The sequence below is a fragment of the Patiria miniata genome, unplaced genomic scaffold (assembly GCF_015706575.1).
Source record: "Patiria miniata isolate m_02_andy unplaced genomic scaffold, ASM1570657v1 HiC_scaffold_22, whole genome shotgun sequence".
NCBI classification, from domain to species: domain Eukaryota; kingdom Metazoa; phylum Echinodermata; class Asteroidea; order Valvatida; family Asterinidae; genus Patiria; species Patiria miniata.
The window spans coordinates 18,091,419-18,115,717 of NW_024037061.1; the positions used below are offsets into that span (position 1 = coordinate 18,091,419).

At 40.8% G+C, this 24,299-nt stretch overlaps 1 protein-coding gene across 3 annotated transcripts; it reads left to right on the forward strand.

The window, feature by feature from the left end:
- The first annotated feature begins 14,605 nt into the window (after positions 1-14,605).
- On the forward strand, positions 14,606-23,270 carry LOC119730784. Of its 3 annotated transcripts, none has more exons than XM_038203811.1 (9): positions 14,606-14,758; positions 15,927-16,021; positions 17,838-18,038; positions 18,496-18,555; positions 18,792-18,989; positions 19,787-19,912; positions 20,925-21,012; positions 21,196-21,246; positions 22,580-23,270. In XM_038203811.1, the coding sequence occupies exons 2-9, from the start codon at positions 15,953-15,955 to the stop codon at positions 22,660-22,662; spliced, it is 876 nt and encodes a 291-aa protein (XP_038059739.1). In that variant the 5' UTR covers positions 14,606-14,758; positions 15,927-15,952; the 3' UTR covers positions 22,663-23,270. The 3 variants fall into 3 exon arrangements, with proteins under 3 accessions (XP_038059739.1, XP_038059741.1, XP_038059740.1); XM_038203812.1 differs by having other exon boundaries at positions 14,612-14,758; positions 15,920-16,021; XM_038203813.1 differs by lacking the exon at positions 21,196-21,246.
- Positions 23,271-24,299: the final 1,029 nt, after the last annotated feature.

A 24,299-nucleotide genomic window follows, 5' to 3' on the forward strand; every position in this document is an offset into this window, starting at 1 on the left:
TAAGAATCACGTCTCCACTTTTCTTGATTCAAATTACTTCTAAACTGCGATTTGTGCTTCAAAATGTATGATGAAGTTAAACGATTTTGTAAATTACCTAGACGTTTTTTACAAGACGGACATTTACGTACCGCAAAGATATTTAGGTGTAATATGTGTTGAAGTGTGGAATACTCTTGAAATGTGACTGTAACTAATTCACATCTATTTCAATGATTCGTATGCAGGCGGCCGTCAATGGTGTTTGTGAAGAGAATCACACCGGAGAAAAGCACTGTGGTCACTCGGCAACCATTTATTCGCTTGAAACAGTCCAACAAGCATGGTTTAACAATCACATGTACAATTTACCTGCTACCAGTTCTAATAAATGACAGGTCCATGTAACTACCAGCATGGCTAAATAAATGCCCATAGTTACCACTTACATGCTAACGGTTATAACATTCCAATACTACGGCTATCCCTACACCTAGAAGCGCAATTGCTTCACCCAAGTCCCAAGGGACTATACGGCTATCCCTACACTAATTTAGAAGCGCAATCACTTCTCACAAGTCCCAATGGACTACGGATATCCGTCCAGTTAGAAGCGCAATCGCTTCTCCAAAAGTCCCAATGGACTACGGATATCCGTACATGCAGTTAGAAACGCAATCGCTTCTCACAAGTCCCAGGGGACTATAGATGTCCCTACATTTAGAAGCGCAGTCGCTTGTCGCAAAAATAAGCGCAATCGCTTCTCACACTTAGAAGCGCCATCGCTTTTCTCAAGCTGATAAACGCTGCGGATAAATCACTTATCCGCAGCACAAGAGCCCATGGAGGGAGATTGGCTGAGATCCATCATTCCAAGGATAATGGACGTGAGCCAGCACCCCCGGCGATAGTGGCTCGTCCGTTTGTGCTGACCCTTGGCCTACCACTCAAAATTTGACAAATGGACCATCTCACCTCTCTCTCCCTGGGCTCAAACCATCCGGCCCGCTACTCATACCGAACCGAACCCTTTCCCCGTCATCCAAAACATACTGTACACGTTCCCATTGAAATCCCAAATATCATTTAAACTCGGTAAAAAATTCCTTTCAATACCTATCTGAGATTACAGAGGGTCCATTGTTTCAAAGCAACAATCCTGCATTAGGAGATCGGGGTGGGAGGAGGGTCATTGACTGTATCAAGCGAAAACCAAACCGAAACTGAGCGGTCTTTGTGCCAGTGCTCTGGCATTGCGCGCGCTCTGGCAACTTGAGCAATGAACTTCTCATGACCGCCTGACAACCGATGCAGACCAGACATCCACTAGCTGACTCCCAGCGCGCACTCAAGTTACTTCGCCCATCTCGACACTCAATGTGTGACCGCGGTGTGACCTTTCACAAAGGGGCCTGCGCTCGATGAGAGCGCAAGCCGTGTTGTGAAGAGAATCACACCGGAGAAAAGCACTGTGGTCACTCGGCAACCATTTATTCGCTTGAAACAGTCCAACAAGCATGGTTTAACAATCACATGTACAATTTACCTGCTACCAGTTCTAATAAATGACAGGTCCATGTAACTACCAGCATGGCTAAATAAATGCCCATAGTTACCACTTACATGCTAACGGTTATAACATTCCAATACTACGGCTATCCCTACACCTAGAAGCGCAATTGCTTCACCCAAGTCCCAAGGGACTATACGGCTATCCCTACACTAATTTAGAAGCGCAATCACTTCTCACAAGTCCCAATGGACTACGGATATCCGTCCAGTTAGAAGCGCAATCGCTTCTCCAAAAGTCCCAATGGACTACGGATATCCGTACATGCAGTTAGAAACGCAATCGCTTCTCACAAGTCCCAGGGGACTATAGATGTCCCTACATTTAGAAGCGCAGTCGCTTGTCGCAAAAATAAGCGCAATCGCTTCTCACACTTAGAAGCGCCATCGCTTTTCTCAAGCTGATAAACGCTGCGGATAAATCACTTATCCGCAGCACAAGAGCCCATGGAGGGAGATTGGCTGAGATCCATCATTCCAAGGATAATGGACGTGAGCCAGCACCCCCGGCGATAGTGGCTCGTCCGTTTGTGCTGACCCTTGGCCTACCACTCAAAATTTGACAAATGGACCATCTCACCTCTCTCTCCCTGGGCTCAAACCATCCAAACACCCATACCTCCATTTTTTTTTTTTTTTTTTTTTTTTTTTTGTGGCCTGGTGAACCAGTTGTGGCTGACTGGTAATTTACTGGAGGCTATACGAAAACCTTAAGACTTGTGATCAACTAAATACTATTCTCCACTAAATCCTTGGATAAACCCAAAATCTAGTAAAGTAATAATATACACATTACCCAATAATTTGGATCGTGCTGGTGTCTGATTTCGCACCACGGGTCCTTATATGTTACAGCCTACTGTGGATACTTATTAACACAAACTTTGCTTTATCTAATTTGCCAACTTGACAATGTCACGTGTCTGGGATTAATTAAACCTTCGCATCATTGAATATCCACATCAGTTTTCCAGCCTTTTTCTTCCCGCTCACATAACTCTCGGGTAACCAATCGAGATATAGACGCCGGCTACGAAAACTCAAAACTCGTTGAGAAAAATGAGAACCTTTTTTGGCACCAAGCTTGCTATCTCATGCCAACCTGAAGATTGGATTCCCATTTACCGACTGCATTACGAGGTTACTTTTCCTATGACCCTTTTTATGTCTAATTTAAATGGGTGTCCACTCAGTGGCGCAAGCCAACGTGAAGTGCAGTTCACGTCAGAACCAGAACGCCTATACAATCGTAAATCCGGGGAAAAAACAACTATACTGATAAGTCATCGAAGGCGCTCAACCGCATGATATGTAATTATAGCCAGGAGTTGATAGGGTTGTGTTTTATGAAATTCCTTGTCCACTTCACAATTACGACATGAGCGGATACCGAATATTGTATAACAACCAATACCCCTAAGGCCTGAACGGCAACGTACCACTTGTTTTTAACCAACCTGGTTCAGCAATGCCTCCTGATTGACTTCGAATACAATTTTGTTATAATTTGGTTTGCCATCAAATCCTGAACGACTGTTCCGAATAATTCATTAATCAGTCAAATGATCGACAGCAAGTGTAACCGTAATACCTGCTCGATTGATGGCGTAACAAGCCTGGGTTTACCCAATAAGTCGGGATTGACTACAACTTGAACCTGGTTTACCACTAAGTCACGATCGACTGCAAATGCAATTATGTGTTACACCTCTTGTTAGTAATACCACTTCCGCATGATCAACTACCATGTTTTGTCGCCAATCGGCTGGTTTGCCAATTAATCACAATTCAGTAGCAAAATAAGTATAATCCCTTCAATAGTCATATGCTCTACTACACTACGAATTGTCTCTAACAAACCTGGTATCCATAAATGATCGACTACAACTTCAGTAATGCAATCAACCTGGTGTGCGTTTACAACGTGAGTATGTGACTCCATTGAAGACAACACTTAATTAAACCATAAACGACCGTGTTTGTAACCCGCACATAAGACTTGTACTCCCCTTAAAGGGAATATACAACATTTGCAAACATCGAAAAATAAAACTACCAAGTTTTTACAAAATACCTTACTAGGATGTTGGTAAATGACAGTCTAAAGCATCCTGTTAAATTATGGCACCAGGTGTGAAATCATTTTCAAGAAAATTGTATTTTTGTATACATTTCCAACGGTGGTCGGCCGACCACCGTTGAAAAAAAAAAACTTAACTATTTTTCAACTACTGCTCCAAATTTACCTTTTTTCAGTCTAAATTGTGTTTGCTATTTGTTACATGTTAATTAACGGGTGCAGAGCAGCTAGACTGGTTCCCTTACCTTACAATTTTCTGGCATCTATAAATTGATCCATTTTATCTTTAGTGGAGTCAGGGAACCAGACTACTTGAACATTTTTGTTTGTCTTGGTTTTTCCAGCATTTTCGAACACAAAATTTCAAACATATCAGTGTAACAATATTTGATCTATTATACTAACCCCTCAAATAGTTCATTTCTGAAAATTACAGCAAAAGCCAATGATGTACATCCCTTTAAGTTAAGTGTACTGCAGGCACCCATTCACAAGTATGGTTCATATGATAACTCATGCGTTGACGTTAACTGCAATTTTACTTCAACTGGGGACAACCCCTAACCCCTAAGTCATGATCGGTTACGTGTTTCGGGAGCAACCCACAATGCTGTTAATAACATGTGGCATATACTCGTATGATGCCGCTACTATATGCATTGACAATCTGGTGAATATCTGTGACTGTATGCCCTTATGAACGTGTGCGGTAATAGTCTTAAGTATTTAGTTCCATATCTACATTCAACAACCATTCGATACTCCGTATAGAGTGTTACAAACCGCTGAATTACGGAATAACAATTGCCTGTTTTGGTTTGTTCAATGTCCCCTTCACTGTGCCCCAAATTTGCCGGTGCTGAAGGGTACCGGACGTGTTTGGGCTAAAACAGTTTATTATATAGTCTGTCGCATGGGCTGCACAAGTCCGTAAGCCCCTTTAAGAGTTCGACTTGAGGAGGGTTTGTTGCGCGGCGTGCAACCAATCAAACCGGGATGAAAAATATCCGACTCCTCCGTAGACATGTCCGGTTAAGCCCCGGGGCTTTTTGGCAGGGGCTGTCCGTCAATCGCCCGCGACATTCGAAAACCACCGTGTATGTGGCGATTGGGCAACGACACAATACTGTCCGCACAAAATATGTCCGACAATCTGACGGCAACGCTTTGCCTCAACTCCCCACAGCCTGGTCTGCAAGTTCTGTGTAAAGTGCTGGTGACACGCCCACCACTCCTTCCAAAGCAAGGAATCTGCAGACTGCACTAGTGGTTCCCAGGTCACCGATCCTGTGGCCGCCCCCGCCGACCTTAACTCATCGGGATGAGGCTGCCAGGCGCTTGCCATATCCTCGGGGTGCACCCTGTATGTGGATCAAAAACAGAGCTTTTGTGAGGGACCTAGTAACCATTAGGGCAATTCACATCTTGTCACAGATTAACACTTAATAACCCATCGTTGACTATGACCCACAATATGGCCGGTTGCAGTGCCCTACTCACTTTAATACTCTGTTCCATTAATTTGCTTAGGCAGCACCTTGACTGACACGTGAGTGGCGCCAAAATGTGCACACGCTAATGACAATTGCTCGTATGTAGGGCCTGTGTATTGATTCATTTATTTATTTATCTATTTATGTACTTATGTAGTTAATCTTCCGCGACCGTGGAGGCACCCACCAAAGGGAAGGGGCCGGGGGCTCCCGCGTGCCTGTTTCCATCTGAAACTACTAGCCAGGAACTGGGCAAAGTGACACGTATTCGTGTTTGGTGGCGCCCCTCCCGCCTCCCTATAGCCTACGCCATTGGCACCATGGCCTTTGCAATTATGGGAGCAATAAAAATGGCAACAATAGTTATATCAAATAATTCTTCTGCTACCTTTTGAGGCAGTCCTCAAAGAACTGCACGCGAAAGCTTTCGGCATCCCTGTCGGGGACATTTTTTCTTTTCTTTTCTTTACTAATTAATTAATTTATTTCTTTTTAAATGTGCCCCTCTTGAGCTCTCTCCCCACACACATAATGTCCTGCTTTCCCTGACAAAACCATGTTGATGGTGTTGAGGCGGCATCAAAGGGCAGACATTGTGCTATTTACGCGTTTTATTTCTGCATACATCCCTATCAGACTATGCTCCCAACCGTTTGCTCAATGGTACCTAGTGAGAAACGGTTGCTCTCTGTGGCTTGCAGCCCCAAGCTACAACACCCAAGCCCGCCTGCAGCAACTATCCGACAACCAAATCCAATTTGTTGCTGGCAGTTTTTGCTTAGGTACTATCTTAGTGAAGTGTTAATGTTATGGAACCTGGCATTTAGTTGTGTCCATCTAACTCCCTCTCATTCTCAAACTTGCCATGCTCTACAATTTTTCACTTCTCATCGTCGTTGATAAAGTGTAACTTTTGGTGACGTTATGTCATGTATGTCTCATACATTGGTATGCGGCATTCAAGTTGTGTTGAAACCTACGCCTTTCTCTATAGGGATTACCCGTAGTTTGTCTGCCCTACACCATGGAGGAAGGATTCCTTCCTCCATGCCTACACTTACAACTTACGACTACGAGCGCTCACATGGCCTAATAAAATCCCCACAATCCCCTTCATCTTAACGTCTGCTCTACGTTATTCTGATTGTGGTAAGATTTGCAATCCTTGATTCTACCTGGAATTTCGACAAGACACTAACGGGGGAACCAGCAAGTACTAAGCAAAGCTGCATGCAAAACGCTCCCTAGCTCCACTAAAAGGAGGGTAGGTCTGAACCTGTTGCTTATTAATTGGAGTGTGCGCTAATTCTAGGACACTCGGAAACTCACGAACATGCCCAGTCAACTCGGCCCAACACCCATTGTTATCTGAGCTTCAGGTATTACACAGTGGTAAAGGAATCTGCTCACCCGGTATGCATGGGAAGACACTCCACGGACTTCAGGACATGTGGCCCGCCGCCGGTTGTCAAAGTAACGCCGTGGTCCGGTCACGCCCGATTCCGGTGGAACGGTGAGCAACCCGTTTGTCTCGGGTTCCCGTGCTCGGCCGGGGAGGGGAAAGCACACTGCACTGCTAAAGGCGGACTCGATGTCGTGATGTCCGAGTCCAGTACCTTGACCCACTCCGGAGTTTGGCCGGTCCGTCCGGCCAACAACTCTCTGTCGGCGTTGCTAGCCCATGCTCGCTCGTCTAGCCCCTACGCAATATCGTTCCAGACCGGATCATCATCATGTCAAGCTTTCGGAATCGTCGCCTCGGCCAAAACGTTTCGATACGTCTGGGACTCCACCACCTCCCAGTTGGGCGGTCGCCTAAGCGATTAAACGGGGCGATCTGCGTTTTTATCGAACTACCTCAAGTCGGGCAAATTCTCGTTCCATGTTATTGCTGTTGTCATTCCGATTACAGTTAAAGAGTAGCAATTAAATCAGTCGATTTTCTGAACACTAAAATCCTGAAACACATAGCGTGAACGAGAGCCCCGACAATCATTGACTGTATCAAGCGAAAACCAAACCGAAACTGAGCGGTCTTTGTGCCAGTGCTCTGGCATTGCGCGCGCTCTGGCAACTTGAGCAATGAACTTCTCATGACCGCCTGACAACCGATGCAGACCAGACATCCACTAGCTGACTCCCAGCGCGCACTCAAGTTACTTCGCCCATCTCGACACTCAATGTGTGACCGCGGTGTGACCTTTCACAAAGGGGCCTGCGCTCGATGAGAGCGCAAGCCGTGTTATGCTACACTGATACTTCTCGCCTTAGCGGAGTTTGTTGTCGCCATCGTTGGTGCCAGCATGACCTGCGGTCCCCTCTGCAGTGGTGCATCAACAACTCAGACTGTGGTACGTACCGTGTTGCTACAACACCAAGTTATGTCCTCTGTAGATCTGCATTGCATTTTAAATTTATCAAGATCAAGTAAATAACAATTCAGTTGACAAGTCCAGTTTGATGGAGTGTAAAATAATGACATAGACGTGGCTTTGTCGCAATAACTCATTGTGACTTGACTTAGTCTACATGATGCCTTGACAAACAAACCCAGCATTTCATGATTTTGAGGTAAACTCAAATTTAGCGGGCAACCTATAGTGCGCTCATTTCTAACCTATGCATCACAGCATGTATACAGTATGGTAAATATACTGCATAATGGCCATAGACCTACCTTTTAATCCTTTGATTGGCTTGCCTTCGAAAGCACTTCTGACCAAAACAATCTACAGGGTGAGTAAAACAAAAAGGAAACCAAAGCGGTGCCCCCTATTCCTTTTTTCTTTTCTTTTTAAGGAAGTTCTCCATATGAAAGCTAAATTAATATACTTTCTGTTAGTGAAAGAATCCCTCAAATCGCTCAATTGACATGGACCTTTCTAGTAATGGAATCTTTAACAAGAATACCACTTGTAAACCTTGTCCAGGGATCACATTTAAGGAGGTCTCCGGGGTAACCAAGTATAGCAGCTATACGGCAGGACTATAAACTCTTGACATTATAAAGCACCGTACACTGGTATTGGATTCCATCACGTTGATAAGAAATATTTAGATACCGTTTTGGAGTAAAACATTGCAGCGACGTAGCTTTCGATGTCATCGCGACATCTTCATTCAGCATCTTCAACATCTTCATCTTCAAACCAGCAGGTCATCGTAGATGGCGGGCAGATCGATCGTATCCGGAGTCTCTGTTAAAAGATGGCTTTGTGTCCTGATTTCGATTGCCTCGCGTATTTTCCTTTTCCAAACGGGTCCTCCCTGGTAATGACTTGGACATTTTCCAAGCTGATGGAGTGTTGGTAATCTTTGATGAGTTCACCAACTGCTGTTAAAGCGGCTTGCTTCAGATTAGAATGTTTAAACCTGGTGCCCAGCGATCTGCTCGTCTCCCCCACATATTATTTGGGGCAATCAGGACATTGAATCTAATAACTTAAGACCGCATTTGTTTTGATGTGGGGTCTTATCTTTAGGGTGAACCAAAAACGATCTGATGGTATTGATCGGTTTCAGTATGGTATGTTCTGACGCCAATGCCTCCGCAAATGTTAGTTAGTTTTTCCTAAAGACATGTTGGTTTGTGATCGCCCAAACTAGGCTACATGACCGGAGTGGTTTAATTCACTATGCTGAATGAAGACGTTGCGATGACATCGAAAGCTACGTCGCTGCAATATTTTTATTCCAAAAGGGTATCTAATTATTTTTTGTTATAAAGAATGTTATTTTAACTTTAGAAGCAGCAGTTTTTTACAATAAATGTTATGATAAGTGCCAGTTATCAATATGAGATTGTTCTGATGTGCTTTTTTTTGTTTATTAATAGTTTTCGTTTTGCTAAATACACTTACTGTGAGACGTGGACAAGGCTTAAAAACGGAGTAGGCCTATGTGTTCAAAATGCCATAACTTGAAAAGTACATGAGCGATTTGAATGATTCGTTCACTAAAAGAAAGTTCATTAATTGGGTTTTCAGTATCCTAGATCTAGCAAGCGCTAATGCAATTCTACTTTAAAAAAAAAAAAAAAAAGGTGTACCATTTGGGTTTCCTTATTTTTGACTCTCCTGTAGTTATTGTTCGACTACCACTGAAGCTAGTAGACGAAATTATGAAAGGAAAAATATGTTACAGCACGAAAACACTTAATACTCGCGAAAATATATCGAATGCCTTTTAGACCTTAATTTGCTCAGAGATCATAATAATTCGACCACTTAAAGTGTTAAAATTATGGTAAAACCTTAGGTGTCGGGGATTTTAAGAGGAGAGGTCGATGTAAAAAGAAAAGAACATTCAGATTTGGGATTTAGCAAGGTGGTAGGTATTTAATTAGACGATGATATATTTGAGGAAAAAAACTCCAATGAAGTATAATTGTTCTTGATAACGACAGATCCAATACCAAGCTCAACCACACACGGTGGTTACTACTCAGCCCCAGCAACCGGCCTTCTACAACATACCTGCTGGTCGGCCACAACCACATGTTGGTAAGAGATGTATTAAACAAAATATTTTCAGCTATAGTAATGAACAGATTGCAAAATTCGAGGATTATGGTCTCTCCTATGCAGTCGTTTGATTCGTATAAGGTGTTCCCCCTTATGTGTATATATTAATGTATACCACCCTTCTTCAGTCGTCACATCGTTTCATAAAACTTCATCCGCCCATTTTCTCTTGTTTGTGTTTTGTTTTAATGTATAGCCTACCCATTCCAGCAGGGGCAGTATCCGCAGGCTCAAGCGTTCCCAACCGGTGAGCAACAGTACCAAGAACTCATTAAATAACACATCGATGACCTTTGATCTGATGGAATCACGTTATCTAGGCCTTGAAACAGAGTTTAAGTCTTGACTTGTTCATGTTATTAAGCTACATGTGGATGTGCATTAAACTTTTAGCAATCATGCGTAAAAAATCAGGGTCAGAGGCCATGTAATATGTTGCTTGGCTCCCTTTTACAATAGTTCTTTTCAGGTAAAAGAGAAAATCTTGCAGATGTTTAAATTTAAAAAGAAAATGGAGAAAAATGTACTCAGATAGTTCCTCAAAAGCTGCTGTTACATTTCGGAGATTTTATGTATTAACTATACTTATTCCTAAAAAACTTCATCAGCCCATTTCCCCTTGGTTTTTGTTTTAATGTACAGCTCACCCAGCCCAGCAGGGGCTGTACCCGCAGACTCAAGCACCCCCAACCGAGCAGCAGTGCCAGGAACTCACTAAATAGGTCATCGATGACATTTGACCTGATGGAATCAAGATATCTGGGGCTTGAAGAATAATTCAATTCTTGATATTTTTCATGTTTAGCCGTATGTGGATGTACATTAGGCTTTAACATTAGGCTTACATGTAATCCGTCTAAGGAATAGGTTTAGAGGCAATGCAATTATGTTGTCCTGCTCCATTTTAGAATAATTTACAGCAAATGAAATTTGGAAACTGATGTTTCATTTTCATAAATGAAGAAACGCGTAACGCACTCGGATATTTACTGAAGAACTTTTCCCTTCGATAATGTGCCATTCCCGAAATCACGGCATTGGCTGCATGTAGGCATTGGCTTAATGTTTCGAGCTCCCAAACAGATTGGATTTTGTCATGATTAGATATTTTTTGGCCGCATATTCAAAAGGCGACCAACAATGAAAGCGAAAGCCAGGTTTGACACTTAACCAATAAAGGAATCACCCTTATATAGTTTACAGGAGCATGGTAGATTTGGGCGTGTTGGGAATATTGAGTGGAAGTTTATTTGTTCTGGGTTAAGTGACTTATTGCAATGTGGCATCGGAAGGGTTAAATTTTATGTGAGACTTGGCGGAATTTGTAGTATTACGAAATAAAAAAATGGTACTTTAGTCTGTAGAACAATTTATGAGCTACGTCTTTGAATGTGACCATTAGATCCATTTGGATAATCTAGGTGATGGCTGACATTGATTTTAGGTTGTAATTCACGAACTTTGTATGAGTTTAGGCCCACAGCGTGCTCAGTGACTATCCACGTCAGTGAATCTCAGATTTGTCTATTATTCAGGATGAGTGAAAAAGAAAGTGACCTGGAGTGGTTGTTTGCCTCTTAAAAAGCAATAAAAGTTGACACACCTACGAAGCGTACATTAAACAAGCATGCCTTTTCCACTCCTTTCAACAACAAAAAATACTGAAATTGATCCGTGCCATGAGAAGTTTACAAAAAATTTTACAAACAGATTATATTTAAATCTTTTACTAAAAAAGATTATTTTTTAGCGCTGTCCATGGAATGCCCTAATGAGCTATATTGTGTTATGCGAGAACCATAGATTACACACATGCATTCAGATACAAGTGAGATTTTGATAATATTTTTCTGAAATAATGATGGTGATTTGTGTCCGTTTTCCTGGGCAAATGTTCGTTGTTTCTTAATTAAAGGCAGGTAATCGCATGTGCATACATGTTCATTGGTGGACAGCTGAATATAGGGATGTGTATAGGCCAAAAAAATACTTGTTCTCTGGTCAGCGCGCGCATCGATTTTAACCATGCGCGTCAACCTTTTTTTTCTTCAAATAAACACGGAAGCTACAACAGCGCCCTCTACTGCCGCACCTCGTCAAATGTTTGTACCAAGGAGCACCAAGGAATGGGGAAAATTGCGCCAAGGCAAATGATAAAGGGCACCAAGGCAAATTATAGAGGACACCAATGTATATTGAGGACACAAAAATGCAAAATAGTACCCACCTTGTCTGTACAATTCAAGCTTGGAAAAAAAAACCCCACCAACCCCCCCCCCCCAAAAAAAAAAACCGAGTCGCCGCATCAATTCCGGAACTCCGGTCTGACCAGAGACCGATTATTTATTTTTTTGGGCCTTAAAATAAATTTACTTGTGACCATAGCACGCAAAATACATGTAATTTTCAATGTTACTAGTGAATAATATGTACTTAATCGCCCTATGCTTATTAAACTGAGCGAGCCATATTTTTTTTAATATGTCTCATTACATTTAGGTTTTAGCAGTCATACGTCAAGAAATAGGTCTAGAGTTAATGCAATTTATATGGCTCTATTTTCCAATACTTTTCATAAAATTGAACTTAGAATTTTGAAGAACTGATGCTTAATTTTTGTTTAAGTATAATGTACTCCGATATTTACTTAAGAGCTTTGGTATGATGGATAATTATTAAATACACTGATATTGTGCCTTTCCCGAAATTATGGCATCGGCTGATGCATTGGCTTCATCTTTTAAGCTCCGAAATACTAGACCCAGTTGGCTCGATCTGATATTCTTTGACTGCACATTCAAAGAAAGGAATATTGCTTTGTACATTTTACAGGAAGCATGATCAAATCGGTCATAATTGAGTTGATGTTTATTTGTTCACGGTCTGGATATGGCACTTTTTGCAATGTGGCATCGGAAGGGTTCAATTTATTTTTGGTGAGATTTTTTTACGGATAAACACTGAAAACGAGCAGTGCATGCCAACTTGTACCAAGAAACCAAAAGAAGGAGTGCAGTAATGATAGTTAGACAGAACATCCGCACGGGGCAAAACCTTCATTCGCGATACCTTCCATCGACAACTTTCTTTCGACAAAAAACTCTTCCAATCTGGTTCCACACATCAGCTTTCCAACAACTCAAGCAGTTCATGAGATGGAAGCCACCAAGCCACAAAAGAAAATACAAAAAAGAAATTGACCGAATTCAAAAAATATTTTAAAATTATATGGCTCCATTTTAATTTTAAAAAATAGGAAGTACATCTTATTGACTTTTAAACTGAAAAAAAATTTCACGTAATTTTCTTACTCTATTACCACGTTGTATCTACATGTATTTCAATAAAAAAAATTCACAAAACTCCGTTGTCCATGAACGTTTAGAACCTGGTTTTCGTGAGCAAGTGGTGGGGCGATTGGACACCATCTTCTTATGGGGGCGCTGTTCAGACCGGCCGATCATGGGCAATATCGGACAATAGGTGCCGCTTTTCATGGAGGCACATTTGCCGACGTTTGCTCGACATTCCAAAAAAAGAGCGCTCGTAAAAAAGGGCACTCTTTACACAATTTGTGGGTGGGGGGGGGGGGGGGTTAAATAACCCACATTACCCCCTTCCCCCCTCCTTCCCCCCCTCCCCGCTGGCTAGGCCACTAGTATTGCCCTCGAATATGAGTACCGGAAACATACTTCAGGAAGTATTTTGGTACTATCCTAGTCGATGTTGTTTGAGATTGGCAGTGAAAAAGATCTTATTATGGCATTGGGGGGGTTCAACTTTATGTATGACTTGCCAGAATTTGGAAGAGTGTTAAATAAAAATGGATACTCTATACCGTGCTTGGAATGAGCGGCTTCCTGGATCAACACAGACTGAGCTCAAGGGTCCGTGATTCTGCAATATCGTGGTTGTCTCCATCCAGGATCCAGAGGAGATAAGAAGATCAAAAATGTTATCAACGACTCCATGACTTAACACGGATGGATGAGAAGGAGACAATTCCATTACGCAGGGAAGAAGTACAGCAAGAAGAAGCCTTGCGTTTTGAGCAAGTGCAGTGCGCGACACAGAAATAGGCCGCTTAGCGGTCGTAAACGGTTTTCAAGAGTAATTCTTTATGCCCCATGCATCCTTTTATCAATTGAAATTGAACGGAGCGTTTTTTTATTTCGGGTTGGGGTTGATATTGGCGGGGATAACATATTGAAGTTGGAAAATTATTCTCATGTAATTATCTCTCGTTTAAAAGTTCGTTTTCTTCAGCGTTGTGGAATATGGAGAGTGATATTGACGCATCCCCCAAAACCCAAACAACCATTCTTTAAACGTAATTATATCGGTACCATTTCCCCTGCATATGGGTGAAATTGCTAAAATATGCAGAACCAAGTTGCGAGGGAATCATTCAGTTCTCTTCTGTCAGCACACGTTCGTGCTTTGTGGCCATTTTTATTCAGTTGTGTTTGGAAAAAAAGTCAGAACGCGCAGGATTCAATACTGGGGGGGGGGGGGGGGGGGGGCTGTGAAAAGATAATAAATCTCTTAACGTGTAAATCTCTTAATCACCCCCTCACCCCCCCCCCCCCCAGCAAACATGCCACAGAAATTTCGTTATTTTGCAAAAGTATTGTGTAATTTGGCATAATTTTTTTTTTTACTTTTAAAAGGTGGCACGAACGGGCTTCCGTACAATTCTGTCACTGAACAGTGACACAATAATAAACTGCTGCAAGTAGGTGACTTGTATTATACAGTCCGTGCATTTCGTGCGCATTAATATTGGTGGTGCGTCGGTAAAATGCTGACTTTAGGTTACTGGTTTTACAGTATAAATACAATGAGAGCTCAAAGACATAAGTGGTAACCAAGGCCTTTCTTTATCACTCAGCCGTGAGCGTTATGGCACTGGGAGCTATACGGACCCTGGGATGGATGATATGGGAGGCTTTTAAAGCCAATATTAGAGCAAATGCTATATTTGGAATATGACGTAATGGCGCGCAATAATAATTATTGCCTGACAAACGCAGTCGGTATGCGCTTTGTACAGTACGCCGTGCCAGGCAGTGACGACGGTGAAAGAAGCAGGAACACTCCAGCGTAATTATAAGGTAAAACGATTGCGTTTGTTTTTCATTCTGTTACAGTAGCATAAAATGCTGTCATCTTCAATCTCGTATCACATAAGGAATACAATGATGCGATAGATATTTGATAGATATTGAAACAGTAAATGAAATTACATTGAGGTAGGGTTTAAGCGAAAGGCTTTTGTGTCTGTGTGGTACTGCAGGCACTGTGCAAACTCCAACTAATGGCTATTCAGCACAGGGGGCTGACGCGGGGCAAGGAAGCTAGCATTTCTGTATACATGTAGGTCCTACTATGCAAACTAACCTATGGATACTGTGAAACGGACATAGGAAACCAAAACACAAGATAAGACAGATAGATAGGATAGGGCAATGATTGAAGAGAATCATCTAAACTATTCCAGTATAAGATGCCTGGACGATCAGCAACACTATTTTAGCCATTGATGTTCTGTTAAATTGGACGAACACATTTTCCCTAGCGCTACTTCCAGTATTATAGCATATATATATATATGACATTTAGATGTTGTTTTTTCGTCAAATAAGAATTAATACAGGGAGGGAGTAACTTATGCATGAATGTATACATGAGTTATTCCCGTGATCAGAAGTGGTATAAGTTATTGCTGTGCAATGTTACAGATTTTAATTTGGCAAACTTTGGGGCAGAGTGATCACGATAGCCAGCATTCAATATGACACGAACCGCTCGTTTAGGTAAAGTAGGTAATGCGTTACATTTAGAGAAACGTTTCGTAAACGTATTATCTGCCCAAATTCAAGATTGAGTAATTTAGATATCGTTTAAACGAATAAATAAAATTGTACTAGGAAGGCATTATTTTAAACGAGTATTATGCCAATGTTCTTGGATATATTTATTGCTTCTTTATCGATTCGATTTTTCCAAGAAAGTTTTTCATCAATGATGATATACCCAATACTTAGGTTCTTTTAATCTGAATAAGCCTTGTATTATTCAAACCCTAAGGAATAAATTGTGTGCACTTGAATTGACGATACAAAATTATATAATTTAATTTGAGGATATAAATGCATAATTTGTTTACAAAATTAAATGCGCTGATGCCACAAAGGTCATCTTTGAAATGCAAGCAAACATAGATGAACCAGACCGACAGACAAACTGATTAGTTAATTGATTGCTTAATTTAGATTACAGAGAATCCAGAGATACTTTCTGTCACGATGATGCCCGCTACTAACGCCCCACCTGCCTACGTGGCTGCGCCCCAGCCCGTCGGCCAGCAACAACTGGTAAGCCAGTCGCTCTCCCAGAACAGTTCTAGTGTAAAGGAAAATCCAATGGGGCCAATATTGTGCACTGAGTGCATTTCAGTAATTGATGGTGCTTTTTTATGTTTTATCCGGTATTTACTATATGCCGTCGCCATATTGCCTGCTTTGCACCATTCAGTACAGGCACGCTGTTGTCACGACTGGCCTTCATGTATGACTACACACGCACAAATACAGTTCAGTTTTGGTGTATGCAATGTCATGTACGTACTCGGAGCCTATAGTCATATGCTAATTTTCTTTGAGCAGGAATAAACAAATTGTGCACCTCCAGAACCTGTTGTTGGTTTTCGGTTTTTTTCTTATAGTGTTGCATTGTTGGTACACGAAATATGCTGTAGTGGTTTTGTTATACAAAATATCGCATGTTTTTTTCTATTCTCAACATCACTCCTCATAACACCCCAAATTGGTCAGTTGACTTATGGTAAAAAGAAAAAATCATCTCCCATGTGCAACGTCGGGTATGTTCTTTGACAATTTCAGGGACTATTAATGAAACACTTAAGCCGTGTTTTCCTATCCTGGAAGAGTGTTGTCCGGGCGTTGTTAATGAGGCGAACTGAAGAATGTATACAATTAAATATCCACATTATTCCCTGACCTTTTTGTTTATCGAAATAGACCCAAAAGGAAAAGGGGTCACTTATCAAGACATTTTGCAGCATGGAAATATTTGAATTGATAATTTCACACCTGGTGACGTACAAACTGTCTCTTAAGGGGGTGGAGACACCTTTCATAATTTGGGGGTTAGAGGAAACTACAAGAGACAGCAACATTACTCCATACTCATGTCAATTTTGTTTTCGTCAGAAATTGGACTTGGCGGTCTAAAGCAGTAAATTACACGGCAACATTTCACATTTTATTGTTTTTATGAAGAGGAATTAGTACATATTTTTAATGAAAATGGGAATGATAAAAAATGTACAATTTTGTCCTGAAAATCAATTTTGTTTCACTATACTTAAATATAAGAATTAAAAAATCTTAATAGAAGGAAAACGAAAACAATAATAAATTTGATGTAACAATCAAATTTGAAAGTAAATTTCAGTTGCCAAATAAATATATAGCAATTTGAGATACATTTACAGATGTATAGTTACTATAAACTTATATTTCGCTGATTTCAAAACTAAAATCGACCACTTTGGGAATTTTTTGTTTTACGCCTAAAGCAATGACATGCCAACTAAAATTTCTAAGCAATAATAATGAGCTCCATAGGTTTTGTTACCTATTGTCTTTAAAAGAAAATCAAATTTTCCCTTAGATTGCTGGTTTTTTGGTCATATTCAAGATTATGATTATTCATTTTTTATGAAGAGAATTGTGACACGCTCCCAAAGGGGAACAAAAACTATATAATTTGACATGTAAATGTTTTCTTCACTCCGTTTACTATACATTGCCTGTTTCAGATGGATTTCCTCTCACTTTCATAAAAGTTGGCCCCAACCAAAATGGGGCAAGATTCTGGATTTTTTTCTCCTCATTTTGCACTTGGATGAGCTGTCAAAGTGCGAAAAAAATTGAAATTAACTGAACATTTTTTTTTGCATGCGAAGCCCCCCACTTTTAAATGTCATGGCCTCGCCCACGAAGGGTTGGAAAACATTGAATCAAGTGGTTTTGAACTTGTGGAGGCATCCATACGTGATCCTGAGAGTTTCAAAGAGTGTAACCAAAAATGCATATGGGCCCACACAAGACTACTACCCAGAAAACCACTGACATTCAACCTGAACCGTCCTGTATCATTCACTAGGTGACGTTGCAACCAGCTCCCGTTACTATCGGCACGGTGAACCCTCAGCCTCGAAGTGGGAACTGGAAGGGCATTCTATGGACAGGAATAATTCAAGTGGTTTTGGGTTCCTTGACCGTCATTCTTGGGATTGTCACTGCGACAAGATTGAACGGTTACTATGGCAGTGATATCGGAGCCCCAATTTGGTGTGGTAAATTAGTAAGTACAATGCCATTCTTGGTTCATTTTTAATCCTGTCACACACAACAAATTACCACGGGGAGGGATTTTTACTGTACCTATTTGCGCATGTCCTTATCCTTACAAACAACATGGCACATATTATGAGAAGAGTACAAATTAATTTGAAAATACCTTTTATTATTATTTTTAAAGGCAAATGTTTTAGGATTGCATTTGTTTGGGGTCACCCTGTAGTATTACGAGGCAGTGCAAATATCATCAAGTATATTGGTGGACATAGAAAAGTCGTCTGCTGTGATCAGTCGTGTCTCGCGAAGTCTCGGGCAACGGACGCAAAAGAAAACATGGCGCCCTTCGAACATCTGTTCAAGAATGATGACAAATTAGTCACGAAAAAGCGAATAAATCGCATTTTTTTACTCCTTTGATGAAATTATAATTTTTATGTGTGAATGGTTTTTTTCTTTCACAGTTCTACGTCATATCTGGAATCTTAGGCATAGTGTCTGGATGGAAGAAACATTCCGGAGTGGTAAGCTATTGTTAAGAGATTCTTACTTGGCAGTATAATGGTGTTCAGTTGTTGCTATCTTGAAGTGGGAAATCTTCAAAATGGGGAAAAACAAATGAATACTGTTCTACTATGATATTTTGCAGATATGGCCTGAATATTAACCAAGGATCACTTTAACAGACTTGGAACAATTCCACCAATGGACTGAAAATCTTTTAGAAAGATTTTGAAGGAATTGTGATTTTTCTGCACAGGCTATCGGCTACATGGTCATGTCCATCTTGGCTTGTTTGGCGACGTGCTGCGTCATTGGTTTTGGGGCTGCCAGGATGGCACTCATCAATGAATTGTGTCATCCAATTTATACGCGTTATCGTTATAGCTACAATTATGGCTATCCTGGCCAGAGCGTCTCGTACTATGACTACCCTCCTTCATTCTGTTATTTGCAGGTGAGTCAAACTTTAATCCCCTAATAATGAAAAACGTTTTCGTGTTTCTGCCTCCAGGGGTGTCTATCTTTTTTTTCATTTTCTTATTTGTTACATTTATTTATTTCTCAGCGAATTTTCCGTCGTTGCTTCAATTTCGAGGCGAGAATCAGAATGAAAATCACGTCTTCGTTTTTCTTGATTTGAAGCATTTAATAATAATAATAATAATTATAATAACAACAGGTTCTTATATAGCGCTTTTAACTAAGATCAAAGCGCTTTACATTATTATTACCCCTAATTATTGGGCCAATTAAACATACCATATACCATCTCAGCTCCCTGGGGAGTATACAGCTCGATGCTGCCTGATAGGCGCAATGAAGCTAATTCAATCACAATAACCATCACTGCCCTCATATGTACCCATTTACTCCTGGGTGGAGAGAAGCAATGAGTGACAAAGTGCCCTGCTCAAGAGCACACGCACCATGACCCCGCCAGGACTCGAACCCACGACCTGCAGCTTTACCCACAGACCACGAATCAGTGCCCTTAACTACGAGGCCAAAGCAATAAACTTTCTTTCAGTGAAAGAATCATTCAAATCGCTCGTGTACTTACGGAAACTGCGATTTGTGTTTCAATGTGTATGATGAAGTTAAACGTTTTTGAAAGCTACCTAGACGGTTACAAGACGGAACGTTAGGCCTATGTACCGCAAAGATATTTAGGTTTAATATGTGTTGAATTGTGGGATACTTTTGAAGTGTGAAGGTAACTAATACATCATCTCTTGCAATGATTCTATGCAGGCGGCCATCAATGGTGTTTATGCTACACTGATACTTCTCGCCATAGTGGAGTTTGTTGTCGCCATCATTGGTGCCAGCATGACCTGTGGTCCACTCTGCAGTGGTGGATCAGCAACTCAGACAGTGGTGCGTGACAACACCAAGTTATGTCCTTGTAGATCTGCATTGCTTTTTTATCTAGATCAAGTAAAATTCAGATTTACGGGGTGTAAATTAGCTCATTGTGACTTGTCTTAGGACATGGTGCGTTGGGATTAGGTTATTAAGGACTTTTGAGACCTTGTGATTGTACGAACCGAGCATTTCATGCTTTTGAGGTAAACTCCAGTTTAAATTCACCTGATAATCTATAGTGGGCTCATTTCTGACGTATGTTTCGCGGCATAGATGTATCACAAGTATGGCAGTTATTATTGCATATGGCAATAGAAGCCTACCTTTCATTCTTTGATTGGCTTTCTTTCGAAAGCACTTCTGACAAAAACAATCTACAGGATGAGTAAAAAAAAGGAGACCCAAATGGTGCTCCCATTTTTTTCAAAAGACGTTCTGCATGTAGCGCTTTCCAGATCAACGATGTAATAGCCCGATTAATAAACTTTCTTTCAGTGAAAGAATCATTGAAATCGCTAGTGTACTTTTCAATTATGGAATTTTGAACACAAACACCATTTCAACCTTGTCCATGGATCACATTAAGGTACATTATCTAGGCAAGAGCTGGCAAGCGCTACATGCAGTACTTTTTTTTTTAAATAGGGGGCCACCATTTGGGTTTCCCTTTTTTTTTTTTTTTTAACTCTCCCTGTAGTTATTGTCCGTTTCATGCCCTGGACTACCACTGAAGCTAGTAGACGAAATTAGGAAAGGATAAATAGGCCTATATGTTTCAGCGCGGAAACAAATACTCGGGAAAATAAAGCGAATGCCTTTTAGACCTGAATTTGCACATTATGGTTACACTGAGGTGTCGGGGAGTTTCGGAGGAGAGGTCGATGTAAAAAGAAAAACACATTCAGATTTGGGATGAACGACAATTACACGTACGATAGCAAGGTGGTAGGTATTTAATTAGAGGATGATGTTTTTGAGAGGAAAAAACCACGCAAATGAAGTATAATTGTTCTCATAATGACAGATCCACTACCAAGCTCAACCACACATGGTGATTGCCACACAGCCCCAGGGACCGGCCTTCTACAACATTGCTGGTCAGCCACAAGTTGGTAAGAGACGTCTTAAAAAAAATTATTTTAAGCTATAGTAATGATCAGATAGAAAAATCCCAGGCTTATGGTCTCTCCGATGAAGTCTCTTGATTCATATAATATGTTCCCCCGTTAGTGTATGTGTATATATAAAGTATACCACCCTTCTTTAGTCGCCCATTTTTCCTTGTTCTTGTTTAGCCTACCCAGCCCAGCAGGGACAGTATCCGCAAGCTCAAGCGCCCCCAACCGGTGAGTAATGGTACCAAAAACTTATTAAATAGGTCATCGATGAACTTTGACCTGAAGGCATGTTACCTAGGGGTTGATACAGAATTTAAGTCTTGACTTATTCATGTTAAGCTGCATGTGGATGTACATTAAGTCTTAGCAATATGCCTACCTTATGTGCAGTGGCGTAGCCAGGAATTTTTCAGTAGGGGGGGGGGGCGCTGGGGGGGGGGGGGGGGCTGGAACATTTCATGGGGGGGGGGGCGCGTCATATAGGGGCGTCAATTGCTTCTCAAAAGTGGGGGGGGGGGGACATACCTTGATCAGAACTGATGCGCGCGAAGCCCTTTGTGTGGGGGTTCGGGGCCCGCTTAAGGGCCCCGAAAAAAAGATGGTTTCTAAATGTTTTGTGGTGTGATCTGAAGCAATTTCTTACCACTTTCCTCCATGCTTTAACTAATATTTTCTTAGCAAAAGATAACTATTTGAACATCGATTTCGAGGTTGGAGTCTTGGATCAGTTATCGGTATTCTGAGCTATAGGCGTGGGGTTCGGGGCCCGCTTAACGGCCCCGAAAAAAATTGGATTCTCGATGCTCTGCGATGTGATCTGAGGCAATTTCTTACCACTTTAACCAATAACTATCTTCGCACAAAAGATACTAATTTAAACATAATTTTCGAGGTTTTCTCAGCTTAAGGCATAAGAAAAATTTTTGAACATTGTTTACGAGGTTGGAGTCATTGAATCAGCTACCAGAATTCTGAGCTATAGGCGTGGGGTTCGGGGCCCGCTAAAGGGCCCCGGAAAATTTTGGATTCAAAATGCTCTGTGGTGCTATTTGAGGCAATTTCTGATCACTTTAACCAATATTTTCTAAGCAAAAGATACATTGTAGTAGGGCCCTGTCGATGAGACACGAGTTCAAAAAGGGGGGACATTTGATATTGTGTCCCCCATGTACCCCTCAAAAAGTGTGTGGGGGGGGGGGGGGAACCAGTCCCCCTGTCCCCCTGTCCCCCCAGGATTGACGCCCATGGCTTCATGTAGATCACTGATAATTTTTTTAGAAACTCAAAATCTCAGTGGGGGGGGGGGGGGGGGGGGGCTACTTGGGGGCAACAAGGTATTATGGGGGGCGGTCGCCACCCAAGCCCCCCCCCCCCCCCGGCGCCACTGCTTATGTGTCAATAAAGAGATATTGCAGACGTTTAAATTTCATACAATGAATGAAGAAAAGTGTACTCGGAGATTTCCTAAAAAGCTGTTGTTACATAACGGAGAATGTATACGCTGTCTTATCCTTAAAACCGCATTCGGCCATTTTCCCTTTTTTTTTGTTTGAATGTATAGCCTACCCAGCCCAGCAGGGGCAGTATCCGCAGGCTCAAGCGCCCCCCACCGGTGAACAACAGTACCAAGAACTCGTTGAATAGGTCATCGATGATCTTTGAACTGATAGAATCACGATATCTGGAGTTAAAAGAAAAATTAAATTCTTGATTATTCATGTTAAGCTGTATCTGGATGTAAATAAGGTTTTAGCCGTACATGCTGTGGGTCAACAAATAGATTTAGAGGCAATGATATAATGTTGTCCTGCTTTTATTTAGAATAATTCAAATGTTGAAAGTTGGAGAACTGACGATTATATTTTTTTATTAATGAAGAAAGCATAAAGTACTCAGATATTCACTGAAGAGCTGTTGTTCCATAAAGGATGATGTATATTTTTACACAGACTAAAATTGAAATATTTCCCGAAATCACGGCATCGGATACAGACATTGGCTTAATTTGTTGAACTCCCAAGCACTGTAGGGATTTTGGCATCATCGGATTTTGTTGCCACATATTCAAAGACGTACAACAATGAAAGGCAAAGCCAGGTTTGACACTTAACCAAAAAAGGAATCACCCTAATACATTTTACATGGGCAAGATAAAATCCCGCGTATTGGGACTATTGAGTTGAAGTTTTTTTTCTGGTTATGGAACTTACTATGCAATGTGGCATCGGAAGGGTTCACTTTTATGTGAGACTTGGCGTAATTTGTACTATTTCGAAATAAAAATATGGTACTCTAGTCTGTACAACACATAATGAGCTACTCCTTCGATTGTGATCATTAGATCCAGTTGTTAATCTAGGTGAGGGCTGATGTAGATTTTAGGTTGTAATTTAACTTTGTGTGAGTTAAGGCCCACAGCGTGCTCAGTCACTATCCACGTCAGTGACTCTCAGATTTGTCTATTATACAGGATGAGTGAAAAAGAAAGTGACCTGGAGAAGTTGTTTGCCTCTTTAAAAGCAATAAAAGTTGACACACCAACAAAGCGTACATTATAAACAAGCATGCTTTTTCCACTCATTTTAATAAAAAAAAATGAAACTGATCCATGCCATGAAAAGTTTACAAAATTTTTAACATACAAATTTTATTTTAATTTTTTACTAAAAGATTTTTTTTTTTAGCGCTGTCCATGGAATGCCCTAGGAAGCTATATTGTGTTATGTGATAACCACAGATTACACTCATGCATTCAGTTACAAGTGAGATTTTGATAATATTTTTTTGAAATAATGATGGTGATTTTTGTCCGTTTTCCTGGGTAAATGTTCATTCATTCTTAAATGCAGGAAAACGCATGTACAAACATGTTTATTTGTTTACAGCTGAATTTTTGGATGTGTGTATTAAAATATATTAGCTTGTGAAAATAGCGCGCAAAATACCTGACATTTTAAATGTTACCAGTAAATAAGATGTACTTAATCGCCCTATGTTTATTAAACTGAGCGAGCCACATATTTTTGTTTAATATATCTTATTACATTTACGTTTTAGCAGTCGATCATGCGCCAGAAATAGGTTTAGATTTAATGCAATTTGTATGGCTCCATTTTTCACTACTTTTCATAAAATTACACTTAGAATGTTGGAGAACTGATGCTTAATTCTTTATAAAAGTATAATGTACTCAGATATTTACTTTTGTATATATGATGGATAATGTATAAATATAAGGATATTGTGCCTTTCCCGAAATCTTGGCATCGGCTGATGCATTG